Source organism: Lissotriton vulgaris, chromosome 7, assembly GCF_964263255.1.
Source record: "Lissotriton vulgaris chromosome 7, aLisVul1.2, whole genome shotgun sequence".
NCBI lineage: Eukaryota > Metazoa > Chordata > Amphibia > Caudata > Salamandridae > Lissotriton > Lissotriton vulgaris.
In genome coordinates, this window is record NC_141695.1 from 1,581,649,697 (window position 1) to 1,581,668,632 (window position 18,936).

The 18,936-nt window shown below is 48.7% G+C and overlaps 1 protein-coding gene across 1 annotated transcript; it reads left to right on the plus strand.

Moving 5' to 3' along the window:
- The first annotated feature begins 1,400 nt into the window (after positions 1 to 1,400).
- LOC147706030 (uncharacterized) lies at positions 1,401 to 2,829 on the plus strand. The gene is made up of 2 exons (XM_086929589.1): positions 1,401 to 1,972; positions 2,252 to 2,829. The coding sequence occupies exons 1-2, from the start codon at positions 1,540 to 1,542 to the stop codon at positions 2,827 to 2,829; spliced, it is 1,011 nt and encodes a 336-aa protein (XP_086785715.1). The 5' UTR covers positions 1,401 to 1,539.
- The last annotated feature ends 16,107 nt before the right edge of the window (positions 2,830 to 18,936 follow it).

An 18,936-nucleotide genomic window follows, 5' to 3' on the forward strand; every position in this document is an offset into this window, starting at 1 on the left:
TCCTCTCCCCACTACAATCCACCCCACTCTACTCCAGTCCACCCCACTCTACCCCAATCCAATCCACCACACCTGACCCCTGTTCAGTCCACCCCACACAAGTTCAGACCACCCCAATCCACCCCACTCCAGCCCAATCTAAGCAGAAAGTAAAAATAGCAGAAGCAGACATATTCTGTGACAAAACTCCAGAGCCAACAAAGTACATACAACAGATGATCCTGCAGCACAAGTGCTGCAGGATTGACTTAAGAAATGAGGAAAAATAAAGGCATTTCTCCTTGGTGCGCCTCCCTTAGTTCTCCCCTGGGGAGGTGTAAGTTTTTGTTGTTGCCTTAGAGTTACAATTCCTTGTATTTCATTTCAAGAACATTAGCTGCTCTGGTGATAAACTGGTCCAGAGTTCCGGACACAGAGCCCCCAACACTACTTTGTGTAACATTCTTCCCATTCCTTAGGCTGAGCGTCATAGCAGGATACACCCAGAATTCTGGTATAATTTGTAATCTGATTTAGGCAATGAAACTAGATATTACCACAGCAAACGACTTATAGCATGGGTGGCAAAGTAGACATTTGCTAGAAAGTACATAAAAGTCTCACTTCTTGTAGCGCAGGTAGGGGGGGTGGCCCAGCCCAGCCTCATCCGGCCCTGGACGGCCACAGACGGTCCGACCCTTGTCCCCGGCTTCTCCCGGCGCATCCCGCGCGTGTCCTCGCCGGACGAGGGACCAGCCGGGGCTTTAAGCGCCGCTTGGCGCGCACTGGTTCGGCATCGAGCCCCGGGGGATCCTGGGAGTTGTAGTGAGAAGTAGCGTGACCGGCGGAGCCAAGCCCGGCCGGTCCAGATGCAAAAACAGCCCCGGTGAGTGAATCAACAATAGAGCGGGGGCGGAGCCAAGCCTGGCCACTGGGAGCAAACGGGTAAAGTCAGAGTTATCCCCACAGTCACGCACAGTGTCACCAATTCCTTGTAAATTAAGGGCAGTGTCAAAAAGCAATGGCTGCTGCTGGGAACATCCACAGCAACATCCATTACACTCCCCTTTAATGTAGAAAACTGCATTAAAGGGAACAATATTTATTAGGCAGCTTTAAGCCACACAAAGTCTATTACCGCCATATTCATGAAAATCGGCATTTGCGATTCTGTAATAGCGAAAAAAAGCGAATCGCTATTCAGAAATCGCAAATCCGAATTCATGAAGAATTGCGATAAAAAAAAGCGATTCGCACGCGATCGCAAATTCCGTTAGCGATGACCGATAATCGCAGAATAATCGCTATTTCCAGCTACCCGCGCCTGGACTGCGAGCTCGCAAATAGCGATATCGCTATTTGCGATATCGCTATTTGCGAGATCGCAAACTCGCGAGATCGGGAAAACGGGAAGTCGCATTTCGAGCCCAGTGATGACATCACAACCAGGAAGCTGCCGGTTCCCACCACCATTTTCCACAGTGAGGCTGAGAGAGAGGGAGCATTTTGGAGAGCTGCAGCTAATCAGGAAAAATAACACAGATCCACAACCCTGGTACAATGGCTGAGGAACCTGCACCTGGCACCAGCAGCTCGTCTGGGCGCAAAAGAAAATTGAAATTCTCAGAGCAGGAGCTTGAACACCTCATAGAGGGGGTGGTGGCCAACCATGACAGACTGTTTGGCACAAATTCTAGGAGGGTCCCTGAACAGGAGAAGCGCCGGATATGGCAGGGGATAGCCTCGGCTGTGAACTCCGTGGGAGTGGCGGACAGGTCCCTCGAGGAATTAAAAAAGCGCTGGTACGACCTCCGAGGCCGTGCCAAGGAGAAGGTGGCGGCGCGCCTTGGGGAGTCCTCGGGCACTGGAGGAGGAGGACCAACTGTACCACCCAATACTGCCATGGAGGACCAGGTCGAGAACACCCTGGAGAAGGAGGCCTGTGTCGGATTTACAACACTGGACTCATCCCGCACCACCCAAGACACCCAAGGTAAGTGGCATGCGACTGCGACCCTGCCCCCTATGGATGTCCATGACCAAATAGGCTCCCCCAATGTCCCATAGGCATGCCATAGTTGCACATCAAGGAATGTCCTGAAGCATTGTGGGAGATGTAGTGTGGCCACAATGTTGTAGTACCACAATGCAGCCAGACAGGTCCCAAAGCACACAAAGCCACTGCCATTCGGGGAATGTCACCCAGCATGCATGTAGCAACTGCACGTCTGCCAGATACATGCAACTAATGATCCACCACTTACCCCCACAGGTGGCGATAGCAGCGACAGCGAAAGGCTGGAAATCGATGAGGGCGTCCAGGAGGAGGAGGTGCCAACACCAACCCAGGCACCAGCCCCTGCCGCTGCATCAACACCAGCAGCAAGAACCACCTGCAGCGTCCCCCCTGCGACTGGTGCAGCACCCACATCCGCTGGCAGGCCAGCCACCATTGTGCCTCCAGCCACCGCTGCTCCTCCCAGAGCCGCAGCCAGGGCAGTCACTACTGTGCCCCCTGCATCTTCTACACCAGCCACACCAGCAGTCACACCCCCTGCATCTGGCGCACCTGCAACACCGGCGGTCATACCCCCAGCAGCTGTCGCCTCTACATCCGGGGCTGCACCAGTGTCCACACAGCGGCCAGCCACACACTCAGGCCAGCAGGGCAGGCGTGGCAGGTCACGCCAGCACTCCACACCAGCTAGCAGGCGGGCCAATGCTCAGGGACTGGCGCGGCATAGCGTCGAGAGACGCATGCTTCGCATTCACCAGTGCCAGGCTCAGCAGCAAGGAGCTATACAGCTGCAGCTGCACATGCTACTTCCCTGTTGGCGCGGCGCTCCCTGACCCAGCAGCACCAAATAATACAGTGCAGCGAGGATATGACTAGGGTGCTGGAGCACCTCACCAGGGCCGTCATAGCACTTCACCCTCCAGCTATACCATCTGTTGTGGGGGGTGATGATGCTAGTGAGGGGGCGTCCAGCGTCAGCTCTCAGTCTGCCTCACAGGTCCCACCACACACCCGCAGCACCAGGCCCACGCCATTGCCAGAAGCCCCGGAGGAGGATGCCCCTCAGAGGCGCTATGGCGCAACGCGCACTAGGCGCTCCTGAGAACTTCAGAATATGAATGGCACAGGCTGAGGTTAAGCCTGCCATGTAATGATGCACAGCAGTATGGCGTAATACTGTTTGTTGTAGTTATTTGGACTGGAACGATATTTTTATTTTTGTGAATTGAACAAATACATTTATTTTCCTACACACATTAGCGTTGTGTCATCATTACATTTTGCATGCATTGTTGATTTGTGGGGTGATGGAAGTGGTTGTACTAGAAACTGTTCACTGTGATGTGGTTGCGACGTCTGTGCCCTTCTGCTGGGTTCTCCCCATGTGCATGGCGCGCATGTGCAGGTGGCCGGTTGTCCCCCTCAGATTCACTGCCAGAGATGTCAACAGGTATCCGGCGCTTGGTTGCAATGTTATGTAGTATTGCTCGGACAGCCACAATGCGGCAGCACTTTTCTGGACTGTAATACATGGCCCCACCTGTCTTGTGCAGTATGCGGAACCGGCTCTTGAGCAGGCCAAATGTCCTTTCTATGCAATTCCTTGTCCGTATGTGTGCAATATTGTAGCGCCGTTGCTGGGGTGTAGCAGGGTTGAGGTATGGGGTCAGGAGGTATTCACGGAGGGCGTAGCCACTGTCACCTGAATGAGAGGAGCAGATGGTGATTGCCTGTGCTGCGCTGTTACATCTTAGCAATGTGACTTTTCCAACAAAGTGTACTTACCAAGTAGGTGTCCTTCCCCAAACTCTCCCCTGACCAGTCGTGTGTGGAGGCCGCTGTGCCGGAAAATGAAGGAGTCATGGGTACTCCCTGGGTACTGTGCGACAATGTCAGTGATGTATGTCTTAGCATTGCAGACCATCTGGATGTTGAGGGAGTGGTAGGACTTTCTATTGCGGAACATATACTCCATGCCAGCTGGTGGGCAGATGGCGACGTGGGTACAGTCTATGCATCCGAGCACATGTGGAAAATGTGCTACGTTGTAGAATTGTAGCTTGGTCATGTCCAATTCCTGTTGGCTGGCGGGGAATTTGATGTGACGGTGTAGCTGGGTGAGCATGGCGTCAACAAAAGTGTGGAGGCAGCGTGACATGGTGGGCTGGGATATCCCCCCAGCAGCCGCTACTATCCCCTGGAAACTCCCGGAGGCCAGGAGGTGCAGGCTACACAATACCTGCACATGTGTAGGCACAGCATTGGTACGGCTTGTTGGGTGCTGCATCAGGGGGTCAAGGTCCTGTATTAGCTGCATTATCATTTCCCCATTCAGCCTGTATTTAGCATATATCTGCTCTCTGGTTTGGCCCAGCAAGGTGACCAGCTGGCGGAATATCCTGTCCTGGATCCTGCGTCTCCTCCGTGCTAATCGCTCTAGCCTTCGACGCCTCACCACCATGTACATTCCTGGCATTGTGGGACTCCTAATGCTGCTGCTGATGATGGTCCTTATGTGTGATTGGTCAGGCCAGTACCTGTTGGTGATAGGACAACGTTTTTTTGAATGTTTTTTTCGCATGGCTTTCATGGTTACCACCTGCTTTGAGTTGTCCTTATTTTGCGCGGTGCAAATAGCGATTTTTGGGTTTTTCGCTAATAGCGGTTTTTCTTGAATACCGATTGTGATTATATTGCGAATTCGCTATTATTTTTGCAGAATCCGTGGTGTGTCGCTATTTCCGATTCGCTAATGCTCACCTGCCGGGATTCTGCAAATATATTAGCGATTTCGCAAATATGTGTTTGCGAATTCGCTATTTTGATGTTGAATGCCGATTACGGAAATTGCGCCCCCATTTGCATTTTCGCAGCGATTGCGGGCGCAATTTTACTTCATGAATCAGGCTGTAAGTGCTGTCTGGTATATATGGAGTATACCCCTGCACCACCAGAGCATCGCAAACAGTGACACTTCTGTGGTGGAGCCTCATTGTCAGTGTTTTTGAGTTTTACATAAAAGCAATCTGCAGGGGGCACATGGGGTCTTTTTTCCTTCCCAGGATGATTCAGCTGTTAGTACATGATTACAATGACTTACTTTTCTGACAATGATTAGTAATTCTTTTTTGTAGTTACCGGACCTGCACCAGGCAAATGAGAGAACATCCTCTTGTGATTGCACTGGTGCACACCTCCAAGATAATAAGGGAATGCCCTCCCATAATAGCGCTGGTGGAACATGTCCACCAGCACTATCAGTTTTACACACAACTACCTGCCGCCCCTTCTGTAACCATTTTGCCCCAGGGGCACACATAGTGGGTGCACCTGCCAGTTGAGCCACCAGGGCACAAAGTATAATATGGCCCCTGATTTGCATAAGTATACTGTACAACATTCTGCCGCCATTTGGCTAGGTTCTTGCTACGGAAGTACAATTTACATACCATATACATACTTAGATACATTCATACATGCATACATACATAGTAATAAATAGGAAAGGAAAAGAAGCTTGGTTGAACATTTGGGATACAACACTAAATATGCATGAATTCTCTTCTGATTAGTTAATTACTTGGTAGTTTGAATACTCCTCTTCTTTCAGCATGTTGTGCATTATCGCATCTTAGCTGCTAATTAGTTGATATTTGTCATGCCATGCTTGCTCATGCATACTAGTAGAACGATTTACTTTAATTAAAATTATTTTTAAACGTCTGATTTTGGGTTGGTCTACTCCAGTGCTCTACCATTTCAGACTTTCTACATTTTGGTTTTCCAAAAATAAGCCATGTACGACTGAAGGACCATCTACAAAAGAAATGTAACGTTAAACCCACTAAACTCTCCTATCACTAAGTTATAGTGTTCGTAGATTTTCAAAATACCATGGGCCTCATTTATGACAAATGACGCATCGCTGCGTGAAAGCAGCGATGCGTCACTTCTCAGTGCACACTCCTTACGACATTCCTGATGCGTCATATTTAATGTATGACGCATCATGTCGCAAGGAGTTACAAATGCGTCAGTATTTCTGACTTATCTGTAAGCGCAAAAGTGACGCATTGCTGTAGTGTGTCACAAAAGTGACGCAACTCCAGCAATATATCCTTTCACATGGGGCAAGCCCCATGTGAAAGGGCCTACGTCAGTCTTACGCCTGCTGTGAGGCAGGCGCAAGATTTTGACGCAACGGCGTCCTAAAAGTGACGCAGTGAAATCTCATAGATTTCACTGCGTCAATTCTACGACCCTTCCTTGCGTCAATACGCCCCCCTTGCATACATTATACCTGGCACAGGTATAATGTGGCGCAGGGGTTTACAAAGTGACACATCTACCTAGATGCATCACTTTGTAAATATGGCACAACAAGGCGCATTTTTTACGCCACTGGTGCGTCACAAAAAGTGACGCACCGGCGGCTTAAAAGTGAAGCACAGCCTCATAAATGAGGCCCCTAGAGCCAACAACCCAGCCCTGGATTTCGTTACCTCAGTTATTACTGAAATATCTGACTAAAAGCTGGGTGTGGAGAGGCTTCTGCAAAGTGTCAGCTTACTAGGACTCTGGCTTCTATTCCCCATCCTCTGTACATCTCTGTGGCCGGCTTCAGTAGCTGCCCCACTAACAAAGTGTAAACAGAAGGGGTAGGTATATGAGGGATCCAAAGAGGCTAACACTGAATCTTTTTGCAGTTGTATAGAGGTAAATTGCAGCCTAGGCACTAACCACGGCACATCGCAGCTTGCAGACTTAACTGAATCACTGAAGAGGCGGGAATTGCCTTGGAGCCTCAAGTGCTGCTGTGGGCTACTGTAATGAATTGAACTTCTCGAATGATAGCTAGCTGGTCTTCTGTCAGGGATTGGTTTGCTTATACATGGATGCATCCACTTGGTAAAAAGCACACAGGAATCAGCAAATACCTACCCCAAAGGACCAGTAGAGCAAACAAGGCACCCTGAGTGGCCACAAAACAGAGAGTTGCAATGTGCAATAGGTATAAAATGTATATGTTTTGCAATGACATGCAAAATAGAAGGTGGTGGGGCACGAGTTACAATACAATGGAATAATGGTTCATGACCTCAATTTTGATCACAGACCATTGCGAGATATGGCCTATTAAAGCAGGTGGTAGCCATCCTCAAAGTGGAAAATAATGGTGATGTCATAACTTTGACTTTGGAATTGCAAAGCTGCAGGCCCTGGGGGTCAGCAGACAGTTGTCTACGGGGACGAACGGAGCCCCTCAGTACATCTTCACAGCATGCCATTTATCTTTTCTGAATGCATCCCCCACTTATTTTAGAAAAAATTGTATTTTGAGATTTTGAATGTGGGTTTGCATTCTTTTGCAGGCCTCCATCCCAGCATTCATTGGCAAATATGAGTCTGGGAATCAAATCCTATCAGTACTCATTTTGTGCTGTGACAGGTTTGTATACCTGCTGCAATGCAAATGTAGTTCATGTCTCGAAGCAGCCTGAGTGAAAAACCACAGGTTGGTTTGTGACCCCATCAATAGTACATCTATTTGTCACTCAAGGGTGCAGTTAGACAATCACAGATTTTTTTCCTGTAATCTGATTTACTATCTGCACAATCACAACTATATAGCTGATTATTTGTTAAATTTAAAGTAGTAATGGTTGTAGCTGTTGCTAACAGTACCTATAGTGTTATGGCATTTTGAATTCAGTAATACAAACATTTGCAATTTTTGTGCGTTTCAGATCATCTCTCTACGACACACTAAGAGTATTCAAGTAAATGCTACTGAAATGCTACTCTCTATAAACACACTGGGCCTGCTTCACAAAGGCAATCTGAGACAAAATTCTAACTTTACAACTTTTGGTATTCACATATTCACAGAGGTCATTTTTGAGTTGTATCCTTCTGTCCGCAGTTGGGCCAGAATCTCAGCACCCGGACTGTACTCTTTGCACCAGAGCCATACTCTCCGGTGCCAGCTCTATTTCCCGATCGGGCCTAATGAAGAGTAAACAATGGGTCAGAATATAGGGGCATATTATCAAGGGGGTTTATCTCCGCTTTTTTGGCTTTAAAAGCCAAGAAAGCGGAGATAAAATTATCTCCCTATTACCAAGCTGTCGCTAACACCAGTTAGTGACAGCTAAAAGGAGATAGCGACCATCTTGGGCCCCGCTTTGCATGTCAGTGATATTTATCACTAATGACATGCAAAGTGGGCGTGCCAAGATGTTAGAGACTGGAAACAGTCCCTAACATCGCTATCTCCTATTACCAACTTTTGGAGATATTCGCGCTAAGCGCGAATATCTCCAAAAGCTAACACCTGCCCTGAGCAGTTCTTAGCCATGTTATCCAATGGGAGGTGGATAACATGGCTAAGAGCATTTGCTCAATAATGCATGAATATCGCTGACTTTTCAGCGATATTCATGCATTGCGGCCGTTTTTTATCGCATTTGCGATAAACCTTGCTAATAGCAAGGTTTATCTGCGATAAAAATCGCCGATGTGCGGCGATAATTTTTGTCTCTAAACAAGTTAGAGACAAAAATTATCGCTAGTTGTTGGTAATATGCCCCATAATTTTTTACAAAAAGGAACATTAAGAATGTGTGATAAATTGCAGAGTAGGTCATGAAAATCAGTTTGAGCAGGACAAAGGGTGTGGCCAGACACTACATCAATCCCAGAAAAGTTAGCTCCTTTGCATCATGGTACATGCAGTCCATGATTTGCGCTCCCCTCTGTATTGAGCAGTCTATGATTTGTGCTCCCCCAATTGTTGACTTTAGTGTGACACTACCACCACCATATATGTTGAAAGTCCCCAAGTAGTCTGCATCCCCTCCAATACCTATCAGAGGTGGTGGGGAAGATTTACCTCAACTTGGCAGGATACAAGTACCAGTTCATCATTGCTTCAAGTGTGCTTCCCTGAGCTCTGTGGAGTGATTGAAACATGTAATATCAGACCATAAGTGCGTCCATACCTACTCAGATGTAGGATGATGTATCAAATCTTCCCACATGGATATATATCTGGGCACGGGGATAGAACAGTTTTAAGCAGGAAGCTATATATAAATGAAATCACCCCCTTCATAGAGGTAGTCATGGTAAGGAAGACATCAAACTTTGTGAGGGGACGGGTGGCAACGTCCTGTACGTGAGGAACAAGGGCCCAGTGCATCAATTGGGTATACTGGTATCTTTCTGTGTGTCCTATTTCATAATCCTGTTTACAATTATCAAAAGTGAAAGGGTGGAAGTTATGGAACAAGTGTGTCAGAGCCAAGCAACCTCCCTCCCTCCAGTCATCAAAGGGTCCCTCATGCAGGGCCGGGGAAAATGCTGGGTTAAAATGAATCGGTGTAAAGGGGGAAGGGAACAAAGCCCACCTATCGTCACTCGAGACAGAATCCCACATTTTAAGAGTGGTGCGTGTGGGGGTGCTAATGTATGTGTTTTTAGGTCTATCTTGTCTAGGGCGCCAAACCAAATCCCAGATCCCCCTTCCCGTCACGCTGAGGTCCATATGTAACCAATGTTTCTCAGACTCTTTTTTCGACCATTCCACCAAGACTCTTAACTGCGCAGCTTTGTAATATAATTGAATATCTGGGAGTCCAACACTCCCCTATTTGCGAGAGCGCTGCAGTAGAGAGTAAGAGAAGCGAGCACGCCCTCCCTGCCAGATAAAGCGTAGGATCATGGCTTTCACTTTCCGGAAAAATTCACCCTCCAGCTCAATAGGTAAGGCTTGAAACAAGTAAAGGAGCTAAGGCATAAAAGTCATTTTTACAGCGTGAATGCGACCTAACCATGATAGAAAAAGAGGTTTCCATTTCGTTCTGTTTTGGATGCGTGCAAAGATGGGCGGGAAATTGGCAGCCTAGAGTCCCTCAAGTCTTGGCGATAGCTGAACCGTCCGCGAACAGGGAAATTTTGTGGGGCTCCACAGTGAAAGGCCCCCCCATAATTCCGGGATTGGTCCTAATTGCTAATGCTAATGGTTCTATGCTGAGAGCAAAAAGTAAGGGTTAAAGGGGACACCCCTGTCAGGTGCCTCTGGAGTGGTGAAAAGAGGACGATTGCACCCCGTTGACCACTACTTAGGAGGGGGTGGAGGTAATTAGCTCTAATCATGGTGATAAATTTAGCAGAATGCTGTAAGTGTTTGGAAAAGGTATGGCCAGTCAACCCTGTCGAAGGCTTTTTCAGCATCTAAACCTATGAGGACCGCAGGGATTTGGCGCCTATTGACTTTTTCTATCAGGTGTATAATTGGACGGGTATTATCATGCATTTGTCGTCCTTTGATAAAACCCGACTGGTCTGGGTGTATGAGGTCGGGCATGAGGTCATTCAGGCCTTTAGCTATAATCGAGGAGTAAAGTTTAGCGTCCAAACTTAATAGGACAATCAGCCTAAAAGATTCACAGCGCTGGAGGTCCTTCCCCCGGTTTGGGTATCACCGAGATTACGGCCTCAGACATGTTGCCGGAGGTTGTGCCTTCCTCCGCCATAGTGTTAAAAAGACGTGCAAGGTGAGAGCTAATGTCCGGGGCAAAAAGTTCAGTATAGCCATTTGGTCCGGAGCCTTGTGGGGCTTCAGAGCTTTAATGGCCGCGGTTACATCGTCTTCCGTTATTGCAGCTGTGAGTAGGTCATTCCATTCGTCATACACCTGGGATAGGGGCAATGACTGGAGGTAGTCCTGTTGGGAATTTGAGTCTAAGGTGTCCCCAGTGTAAAGGTTTTTATAGAAAGAGCCGAAGAGCTCAGCTTTGTCTTTGTCTTTATATGTAATTTCCCCCGTCGGTCCGCTAATGCCACCTATATATTCTTTTTTTCTTTTATCTTTCAAATGTCTGGCAAGATGTTTACCAATTTTATTACCCAGGGTGTATGATAGGTGTCGTAACTTGAGGAGTGCTATACAGACAACCTCTAATCTGGCCTATCTAATTTATACAATGGTATTACTCAAAGAAGACATTTCCCCAAAAGAGACAACTTATCACCACAGAAAATATATTCTTTTTAGTTTTGTTTATTTATCAAAAATATATTTTTTATTTTTCTGCATTTTCATGTTTTTTATAAATATATGTTAGACACATATACTGTTAGAATCGGCTGGTCTCTAGTTGGCAGAGGTATACACTTCTGACAAATAGGGACCCACCTCCTCTAGTCAGGGCAAGGGATCACACACTCAGATAACCCCTGTTCACCCCCTTGGTAGCTTGGCAGAGCAGACAGGCTTATCTCAGAGGCAGTGTTAAGCATTTATGACCACATACGGTAATAAAGTGAATACACCACAAATGGACACAACACTGAAGGTATTATAAAAATAAGGATGTTTATATAAGGCTTAACACAAGACCAAATAACGACAAAATTATACCATAATCTCAATAAATAACCTTTGGAAGGAAAAATAATAGTTCAGGTAAAGTTTCTTCTTAGTAAATAGTTCTTTAGCAACTAAAGTAACTCCTCTTCTCTAAAGCACAGTTCTTGGGAACAATATAATCCCCACTGGAGTCACACTACGTTGAGGCAAAGGTATTCCAAAGGTTCGGCGTCAAACGAGAGGAGTGCTACGTCGAGCCCAGAGTCGAAACAGACCCCACAAACACAGTACCTTGCAGAATGAAGAAAACGATGATCCACGGCATCGAGAAGTGTCGGGCCGGAGCAGCGCTCATGGTGGCGAAGCAGGATAAGGCGTCGTTGTCGATGTCGTCGTTGCAAGAGTGAACAGCGCTCATGGCGTCGAGAGGGGCTGCGATGTCGAGTCGATCGGTAGCGGCGTCGCTACTGGCGTCGATCAGGCACGGCGGCCGGCGGCGAAGGTGCGGGACACTGGAGTCGTACTCACGATGTCGAGCTGGATTCGGCAGCGTCGATGGCGTCGTGATTGCTGGTTTCTTTAGGTGTGCTGGACTCCCACGTTCCAGCAACAGGCAATTTTAGCAGATGGTGAAGTCCTTTAGCCCTGTGACTTCAACAGGAGACTGGCACTCTTCCAGCCCTTGGAGATTTTCTTGGCAAAGCTTGAGAGTACACACTCAGTTCCTCTCTCCTTGTTCCTTGGCAAAAATAAAGAAGCAACTGCAGGATTCCCCCAGCAAACAGCACACTGGCAGAAGGAGCAGGCAAGTCCTTGGATCAGCAGGCTTCTTGTCCTTGGTGTAGGTTTCCGTGTCAGAAGTGATCTAAATTCCTTGGTTCAGGGGTCCTTCTCTTACACCCCTTTTCTGTTTTGATCCCTTTGTCCATGCAGGGGGATTTCCCCGATCCTGGGTTTGTTGTAGGTGTTGCCAGGCCAAGGCACCTGCCCTATTCACTGTGCAGGGCAGGGTCCTCAGCCAATTGGCAGGAGGTGGAGCCAGCATTGTCACTGGCAAGGGCAGAGCCATCAGTCACCCGGCAGGAGGTGGAGCCAGCATTATGTCAGGCAGGGCAGGCTATCAGGAACTACTCTTCCCCCACTCTAAACGCAAATGCCTCATTCACCCCATACTGACTCATTCAGACTTATGGAGCCACCCAGCCCCAGTCACACACACCAAACCAGCAGAGACGGGTAAATAGTTAGACAAGAAACTAGTCACTTTCTAAAAGTGCTAGTTTCAAACTCAGAATCTAAAAACCATCCATCCTAAAGGATATGTTATCAAATTCTGAGTTCAGGGACACTAAACTCAACTTTCCACCATGCTCTCTGAGTCTGTTAGGATTATATAGTGTAATAATTCCAGCACCCCAGTCTGGCCTAAGGAGAGCAGGTAGTCTACAATAGTGAAAAACGAAAATGGCTGTAATTCACTTTTAAGACATGCCACACACATCAGGGCTTGTCCTACCTTATGCTTACAATGAACCCTGCCCTTGGGCCTACCATAGGGGTGACTAAAATTAAGTTAAGGGAAGGTTTTAGGGACTGGCAAGTAGGTGTACTTGCGCAGTCAGCATGGCAGTACCAGACTGCACGCAGGTTCTGCAATGGCAGATCTTAGACATATTTTACTAGGCCGCTTCCTTGGATGGCACAAACAGTGCTGCAAGCCCACCAGCAGCATTTGTATTTACAAGCCCTGGCACTCCTGGTGCACTATACTAGGGACTGACAGTAAACCAAATAAGCCAAACATGGAATCCAATTAATGTACCAATTTAACATAAGGAGCACTTGCACTGTGGCACTGATCAGCAGTGGCACAGTGCCCAAAGCAATATTCCAGCAAAACATCGTAAACAGAGGAGGCAAACAGACAAAAAAAATGGAGGAGAGACTCATGCCAATGATGCCAGGTCTAACACGTGTCCCCTACAGCTGAAATGTGGGGAGAACTACCCTTCACCTACGGAGTCCTCATCACTAAGGCAGAAAAATCTGGACAGACCATCAGCATTGGCGTGATTTGTACCGGGCGGTGTTCCACCGTGAAGTCCATCCCCTGTAGGGAAATGGACCACCTCAACAGCTTTGGGTTCTCATCCCTCATCTGCATCAACCATCTGAGGGGCCTGTGGTCTGTCTGAACCCGGAAGTGAGTCCCAAACAGGTAGGGTCTTAGCTTCTTCAGCGCCCAGACCACAGCAAATACTTCTCGCTCTATCGCACTCCACCTCTGTTCCCTGGGCAGTAACCTCCTACTGATGAAGGCTAAAGGTAAGTCTCGGCCCTCCTCATTCATCTGTGCTAGAACAGACCCCACGCCATGCTCTGAAGCGTCCGTCTGGACAATAAATTCCTTGGAAAAGTCGGGGGCCTGGTGTATTGGTGCTGTACACATTGCAGTCTTCAGGGTCTCAAAGGCCGTCTGACAGGCGTCAGTCCAGATCACAAGTCTTGGCTTCTTCCTGGAAGTCAGCGAAGTCAAGGGGTGCACAATGTTGCCATACCCCTTGACAAACCTCCTGTAGTAACCCATGAGACCTAAGAAGGCTCTCACCTGAGTCTGGGTTTTGGGTGGTGCCCAAGCCAGGATGGTATCTATCTTGGGTTGCAGGGGGGCCACATTACCGCTCCCTACTTGGTGCCCCAAATACACCACTGAACCCTGCCCAATCTGGCATTTGCTGGCCTTGATTGTGAGGCCTGCTCTGCGCAGGGCCAACAACACTTCCTGGAGGTGGTGCAAGTGTTCCTCCCAGCTGGCGCTGAACACTGCTATGTCATCCAGGTAGGTGGCACTGAAATCCTCCAGTCCAGCCAATACCTGGTTCACCAACCTCTGGAAGGTGGCAGGGGCATTCTTCATCCCAAAGGGCATAACCCGGAACTGGTAGTGCCCATCTGGTGTGGAGAATGCAGACCTCTCTTTTGCCCCATCAGTCAAGGCGATCTGCCAGTACTCAGATGTTAGATCAAACGTACTAAGGTACCGGGCAGCCCCCAACCGATCTATGAGCTCATCAGCTCTGGTGATGGGGTGCGCGTCAGTCTTGGTGACTGAATTGAGTCCTCGGTAATCCACACAGAACCGAAGTTCTGGTGAAGCACCAGGCGCTGCAGCCTTTGGGACCAAGACCACTGGGCTGGCCCAAGGACTGCTAGAGGACTCAACCATCCATAAGGCAAACATCTTGGAGACCTCCTCCTTGGTGTAGGATTAAGCATGAGCGGATTTTGCGGATTGGCAATCCGCGAATTTTGCGGATTTGCGGATTCGCAATCCGCAAAATCCGCGAATTCCCGCGAATTTGCGGATTTTTTTTTTTTTGTGTTCGCCCGTGTTTCTGCCAGTTCGCGAGGGTTTTTACAATTTCGCAATTTGCGAACTTACCTGTCGGGTCGCAAGTTTTGCGAACTTGTTGTTTCTACGTGTCCAGCCTGTTTGGGACACTCTTCTTCATCACTGCCACTCTCTGTCACCACTGCCACTCTCTGACTACTCATGCCACCCTCTGGCCCACCCATGCCGCCCTCTGTTTCATCACTACACCCTCTGGTTGTCCAGTGTACATTATTTTCGGCAAAGCAAAGCACACCTTCCCTGCCTCAAGTGACCTGAATTAATTTGGGGCTGATTAATGTGTCACAGAATATTTTTTTAGCTGGCACCTGCTTCCTTAGTGCGCCCTGATTAGTGATCTTTTGCACTTGCTAAGTGCTTTCATTGTTGCAAAATTAGTTACAACACCTGCCCTGCCCCAACTGACAATAATGAATTAGGGGCTGATTAATGGATTTTAACTTCCAGCCTGGCTCCTGCTTGTCTCCCTTAGCTGTAATTCAGGACCTTTGTGGCATATGTGTAACTATTCTGAGGTTCAGAGCAGGGTCACATAATAGTTTCAACTGGCAACTGAACTCTGGAGGGGCCCCTCAGGAAGCACTACAGGAAATGGCTACTAATGATGTGCCTGAACTTTTGAACCTGGTAAGTAGTTACTTTCAGTTTTGCCAAGATCGTATTTCTGCAATTTTGCACTTATTCGCGGGGCGCGAACTCACGCGAACAGTGCGAGCAGTGCGAGCAAAATCCGCTGCTCGCGGATTTGCGGATTTTGCGGGAAATTCGCAAATCTCGCGGATTGCGGATTTCCCGAAAATCCGCAAAATCCGCGAGCGGAACGGATTTTCCGCCCACGCCTATGTAGGATCTGACCTTATCAGTCACTCTGTAAGCCTTGTGCTTCACAGGAGTGCTGTCCCCTGTGTCCACATCATGGACACACCACCTAGTGACACCTGGGGTTAAGGAGAACAGATCAGGGAATTGTCCCAACAGTTGGCGACAATCTTGCTGCTGCTCAGGGGTCAGTGTGTCAGAGAGGACAACACCATCCACTGACCCATCTTGCTCTTTTGCATACAGGAGGTCAGGAAGAGGCTCACTCTCCTCCTCCATTCCAGCATCTGTAGCTAGGAGCATGCCCACTTCGGACCTTTCTAAGTGGGGCTTTAACCGGTTGACATGCAGGGCCCTCAAGGGGTTCCTGGGAGACTTCCAGTCCACCAAGTAGGTGACATCGCTCTATTTCTCCACAACCTCAAATGGTCCAGTCCACCTGTCCTTGAGCACACAAGGTTCTACATGGGACATGACCCAAACTTTCTGACCATGTTGAAGCTCCACCATAGTGGCATTCCGGTCGTACCACCGCTTCATTTCTTCCTGCCTGGCCTCCAGATTTGCCTGAGCAAGATCTCTGAAGCGCCGAGTCTGGTTCCTAAAGGCCAGCATGTAACTGCATACATCCTGGGGAGGTTTCCTGGGAGATTGCTCCCAGCCTTCTTTGACCAGACTCAAAGGTCCTCTTACCGGGTGTCCTTACAAAAGCTCAAAGGGGTTGAATCCTAGAGACTTTTATGGCACCTCACGGTAAGCAAACAGTAGGCATGGTAAGAGGACGTCCCATTTATGCCTCATTGGTTCTTCAAGACCCATGAACATGCCTTTGAGGGTCCGGTTGAATCTCTCAACCAGCCCATTACCTTGCGAGTGGTAAGGAGTGATAAACTTGTAGGTTACCCCACACTCCTTCCACAGGGACTTCATGTAATTGGAAATGAAGTTGGTGCCCCGGTATGACACCACCTCTCTGGGGAACCCCATGCGAGAGAAAACACCCATCAGTGCCCGTCCCACCACGGGGGCCGTCACTGTGCGGAGAGGGATGGCTTCCGGGTTCCCGGGTGGCATGGTCCACCAAGACCAGGATGAACCTGTTGCCCATTGCTGTCTTGGGGTCCAGTGGCCCCACAATGTCAATCCCCACCGATCAAACGGGGTACTGACGACGGGAAAAGGTTGGAGGGGAGCCTTCTGCTTCCGCCCGCTTTTACCACTTGCCTGGCAAGTTTGGCAGGTTTTACAATGGATGTCTACATCCCATCTCATCTAGGGCCAATAAAAATGGGTGACAAGCCTATCATAGGTCTTGTCCTGCCCCAGATGTCCAGCTAACGGAAAGTAATGAGCCAAACCCAGTAGGAAGGCTCTGAAGCGCTGGGGTACCACCAGCACACAGGCTGACCCAGGCTCAGCAGCCTTAGGCTCGCTATACAGGAGATCGTTCTTCCAGTAGACCAAATGTGATCCTGACTGATCACCTGTTGTTTGGGCTGAGGCCTGCTGCCTCATACCCACAAGAGAAGGGCACACTTTCAGCTCAGCACAAAATTCTTCCCTGGAGGGACCACCATCTTGCTGCCAGTGGGTCAGCTCGGGCAGGTCTCCCAGTTCAGCAACTTGTTCCCCTGTAGGTTCTAGGGCATCCCCCTCAAGGTCTGCCTCCTCCTGGACAGTGGGAACTATGGGGGACGGTTTCCCATGCCTCTGCTCATTACAGCTGGGTCCTGGGCCATACTTTCAGGCTCCAGAACCCCAGCAACATCCTTACTAGCTGTCATGGACCTAGTGGTTGCACACACCCACACCGGCACACCCAACATTTTAAAATGTGTCTCTCGCTCCACCTTAGCCCAAGGGGAGTCCTCCAAATCATTGCCCAGGAGACAGTCAAAAGGCATGGCGGGCCTCACAGCAACCTGAAGAGTACCCGAGACCCCCCCCCCCATTCAAAGGGAACCTGAGCTACCTCACACTCTCTCTGGGAGTTGTCAGCAGCTACAATAGGGTAGAATGCATGAGGGACCACCTGCTCTCTGGACACCAAGTGACACCTGACAGCTGTCACACTCGCTTCGGTGTCTCTGAGAGCTTCCACCCTATGGCCATTGATAGTCACCCACTGCCTATATTTCTTAGCGTTACTAGGCAGAGGGGGTCGAGGGAACATTTCCATGTCTCCTAAAGAGACCAGGGACATTTCTGTGGGCCCCTCCCACCAGGGGCAACCATCTCCTCCCCTCCCAGGGCTACACTCGCCATCTGACAGGGGGTGCACATGGTGGTGCATTGAAGTTCTTCATGGGACACTGGGGATCATAATAACAGTGTCCCACCTGCTTACAAGCGTAGTAGGTCATTGGGCCCCTAGAAACAGGTTTACCTGTCGGGCCTCTGGCTTCTTTACTGGGGGAGGCTGGGAACCCTTCCCTTAATTCCCTTGGGGATTACTTTGGGGCCCTTTCTGAAACTCCCTCTGTTTACCCCTGTCCCCCCCACTCTTCTGCTGGGGACCCTGCCCACCTTTGGCTGAGTCTCCCACTGGACCCTTGTGGACCCTGGCACTGACCCAGCAGTCCGCCTCCTCAGCAAGTTTTCAAGGGCTCGATAACTTGCTATCAATAAGGTGCTGGTGTAGCTCTGGAAAACAGTTATTAGACAAGTGCTCCCAAGCAAACAAATCATAAAGAGCATCATAACTTTCCACTGTGCTACCCTTTACCCAACCATCCATGGCTCTGCAAAAAAATGACACATATTCAACCCACGTAGTACCAGGCAATTTCTTACATTCTCTAAAGGCTTGTGGGTACTTTTCTGGAGTTAGGCCATACCTTAACATTAAAGTCTCTTTCATATGAGTATAAGACATCCTATCATCAACAGGCATGTCCAACAAGGTATCTCTGCCTTCATTGACAAAGCGACCCCACAACCCCGCTCCCCAATCCTTCTCAGGGACCCGGTGGGCCAACAATGCTAACTCATATGCTTTGAACCATTGGCCAATATCTTCATTCTTATGAAAATCTTTTATCACATCTTTGGGAAAATAAAACCTACTTTCTGCAGGCCCAGATGGAATGCTGCCACCAGAGGGATTTAATTCTAAACTCTTAGTTTTGAGCTCCATCTCCCTCACCGTTTTCTCACGTTCAAACGCTAATTTTTCTCTTTCAAAATCTAACCTTTTGCTCTCCATGTCAGCATCTTTCCTGCTTCTTGCATTCTCTAACTACAACTGCCCTCCTATTTTAAGTTTTGCCATTTCTTACTGGTGCTCTCGTTCCTTCGCCCTGTCTGCCAATTCTTCAGGAGAAAGACCCTTGGAGG

Bases quoted from the DNA above. Each gene is read 5' to 3' on its own strand.
- LOC147706030 (XM_086929589.1), top strand. From the start codon at position 1,540: ATGGCTGAGGAACCTGCACCTGGCACCAGCAGCTCGTCTGGGCGCAAA. The intron at 1,973-2,251 runs GTAAGTGGCATG...TTACCCCCACAG, and splicing joins CACCACCCAAGACACCCAAG to GTGGCGATAGCAGCGACAGC.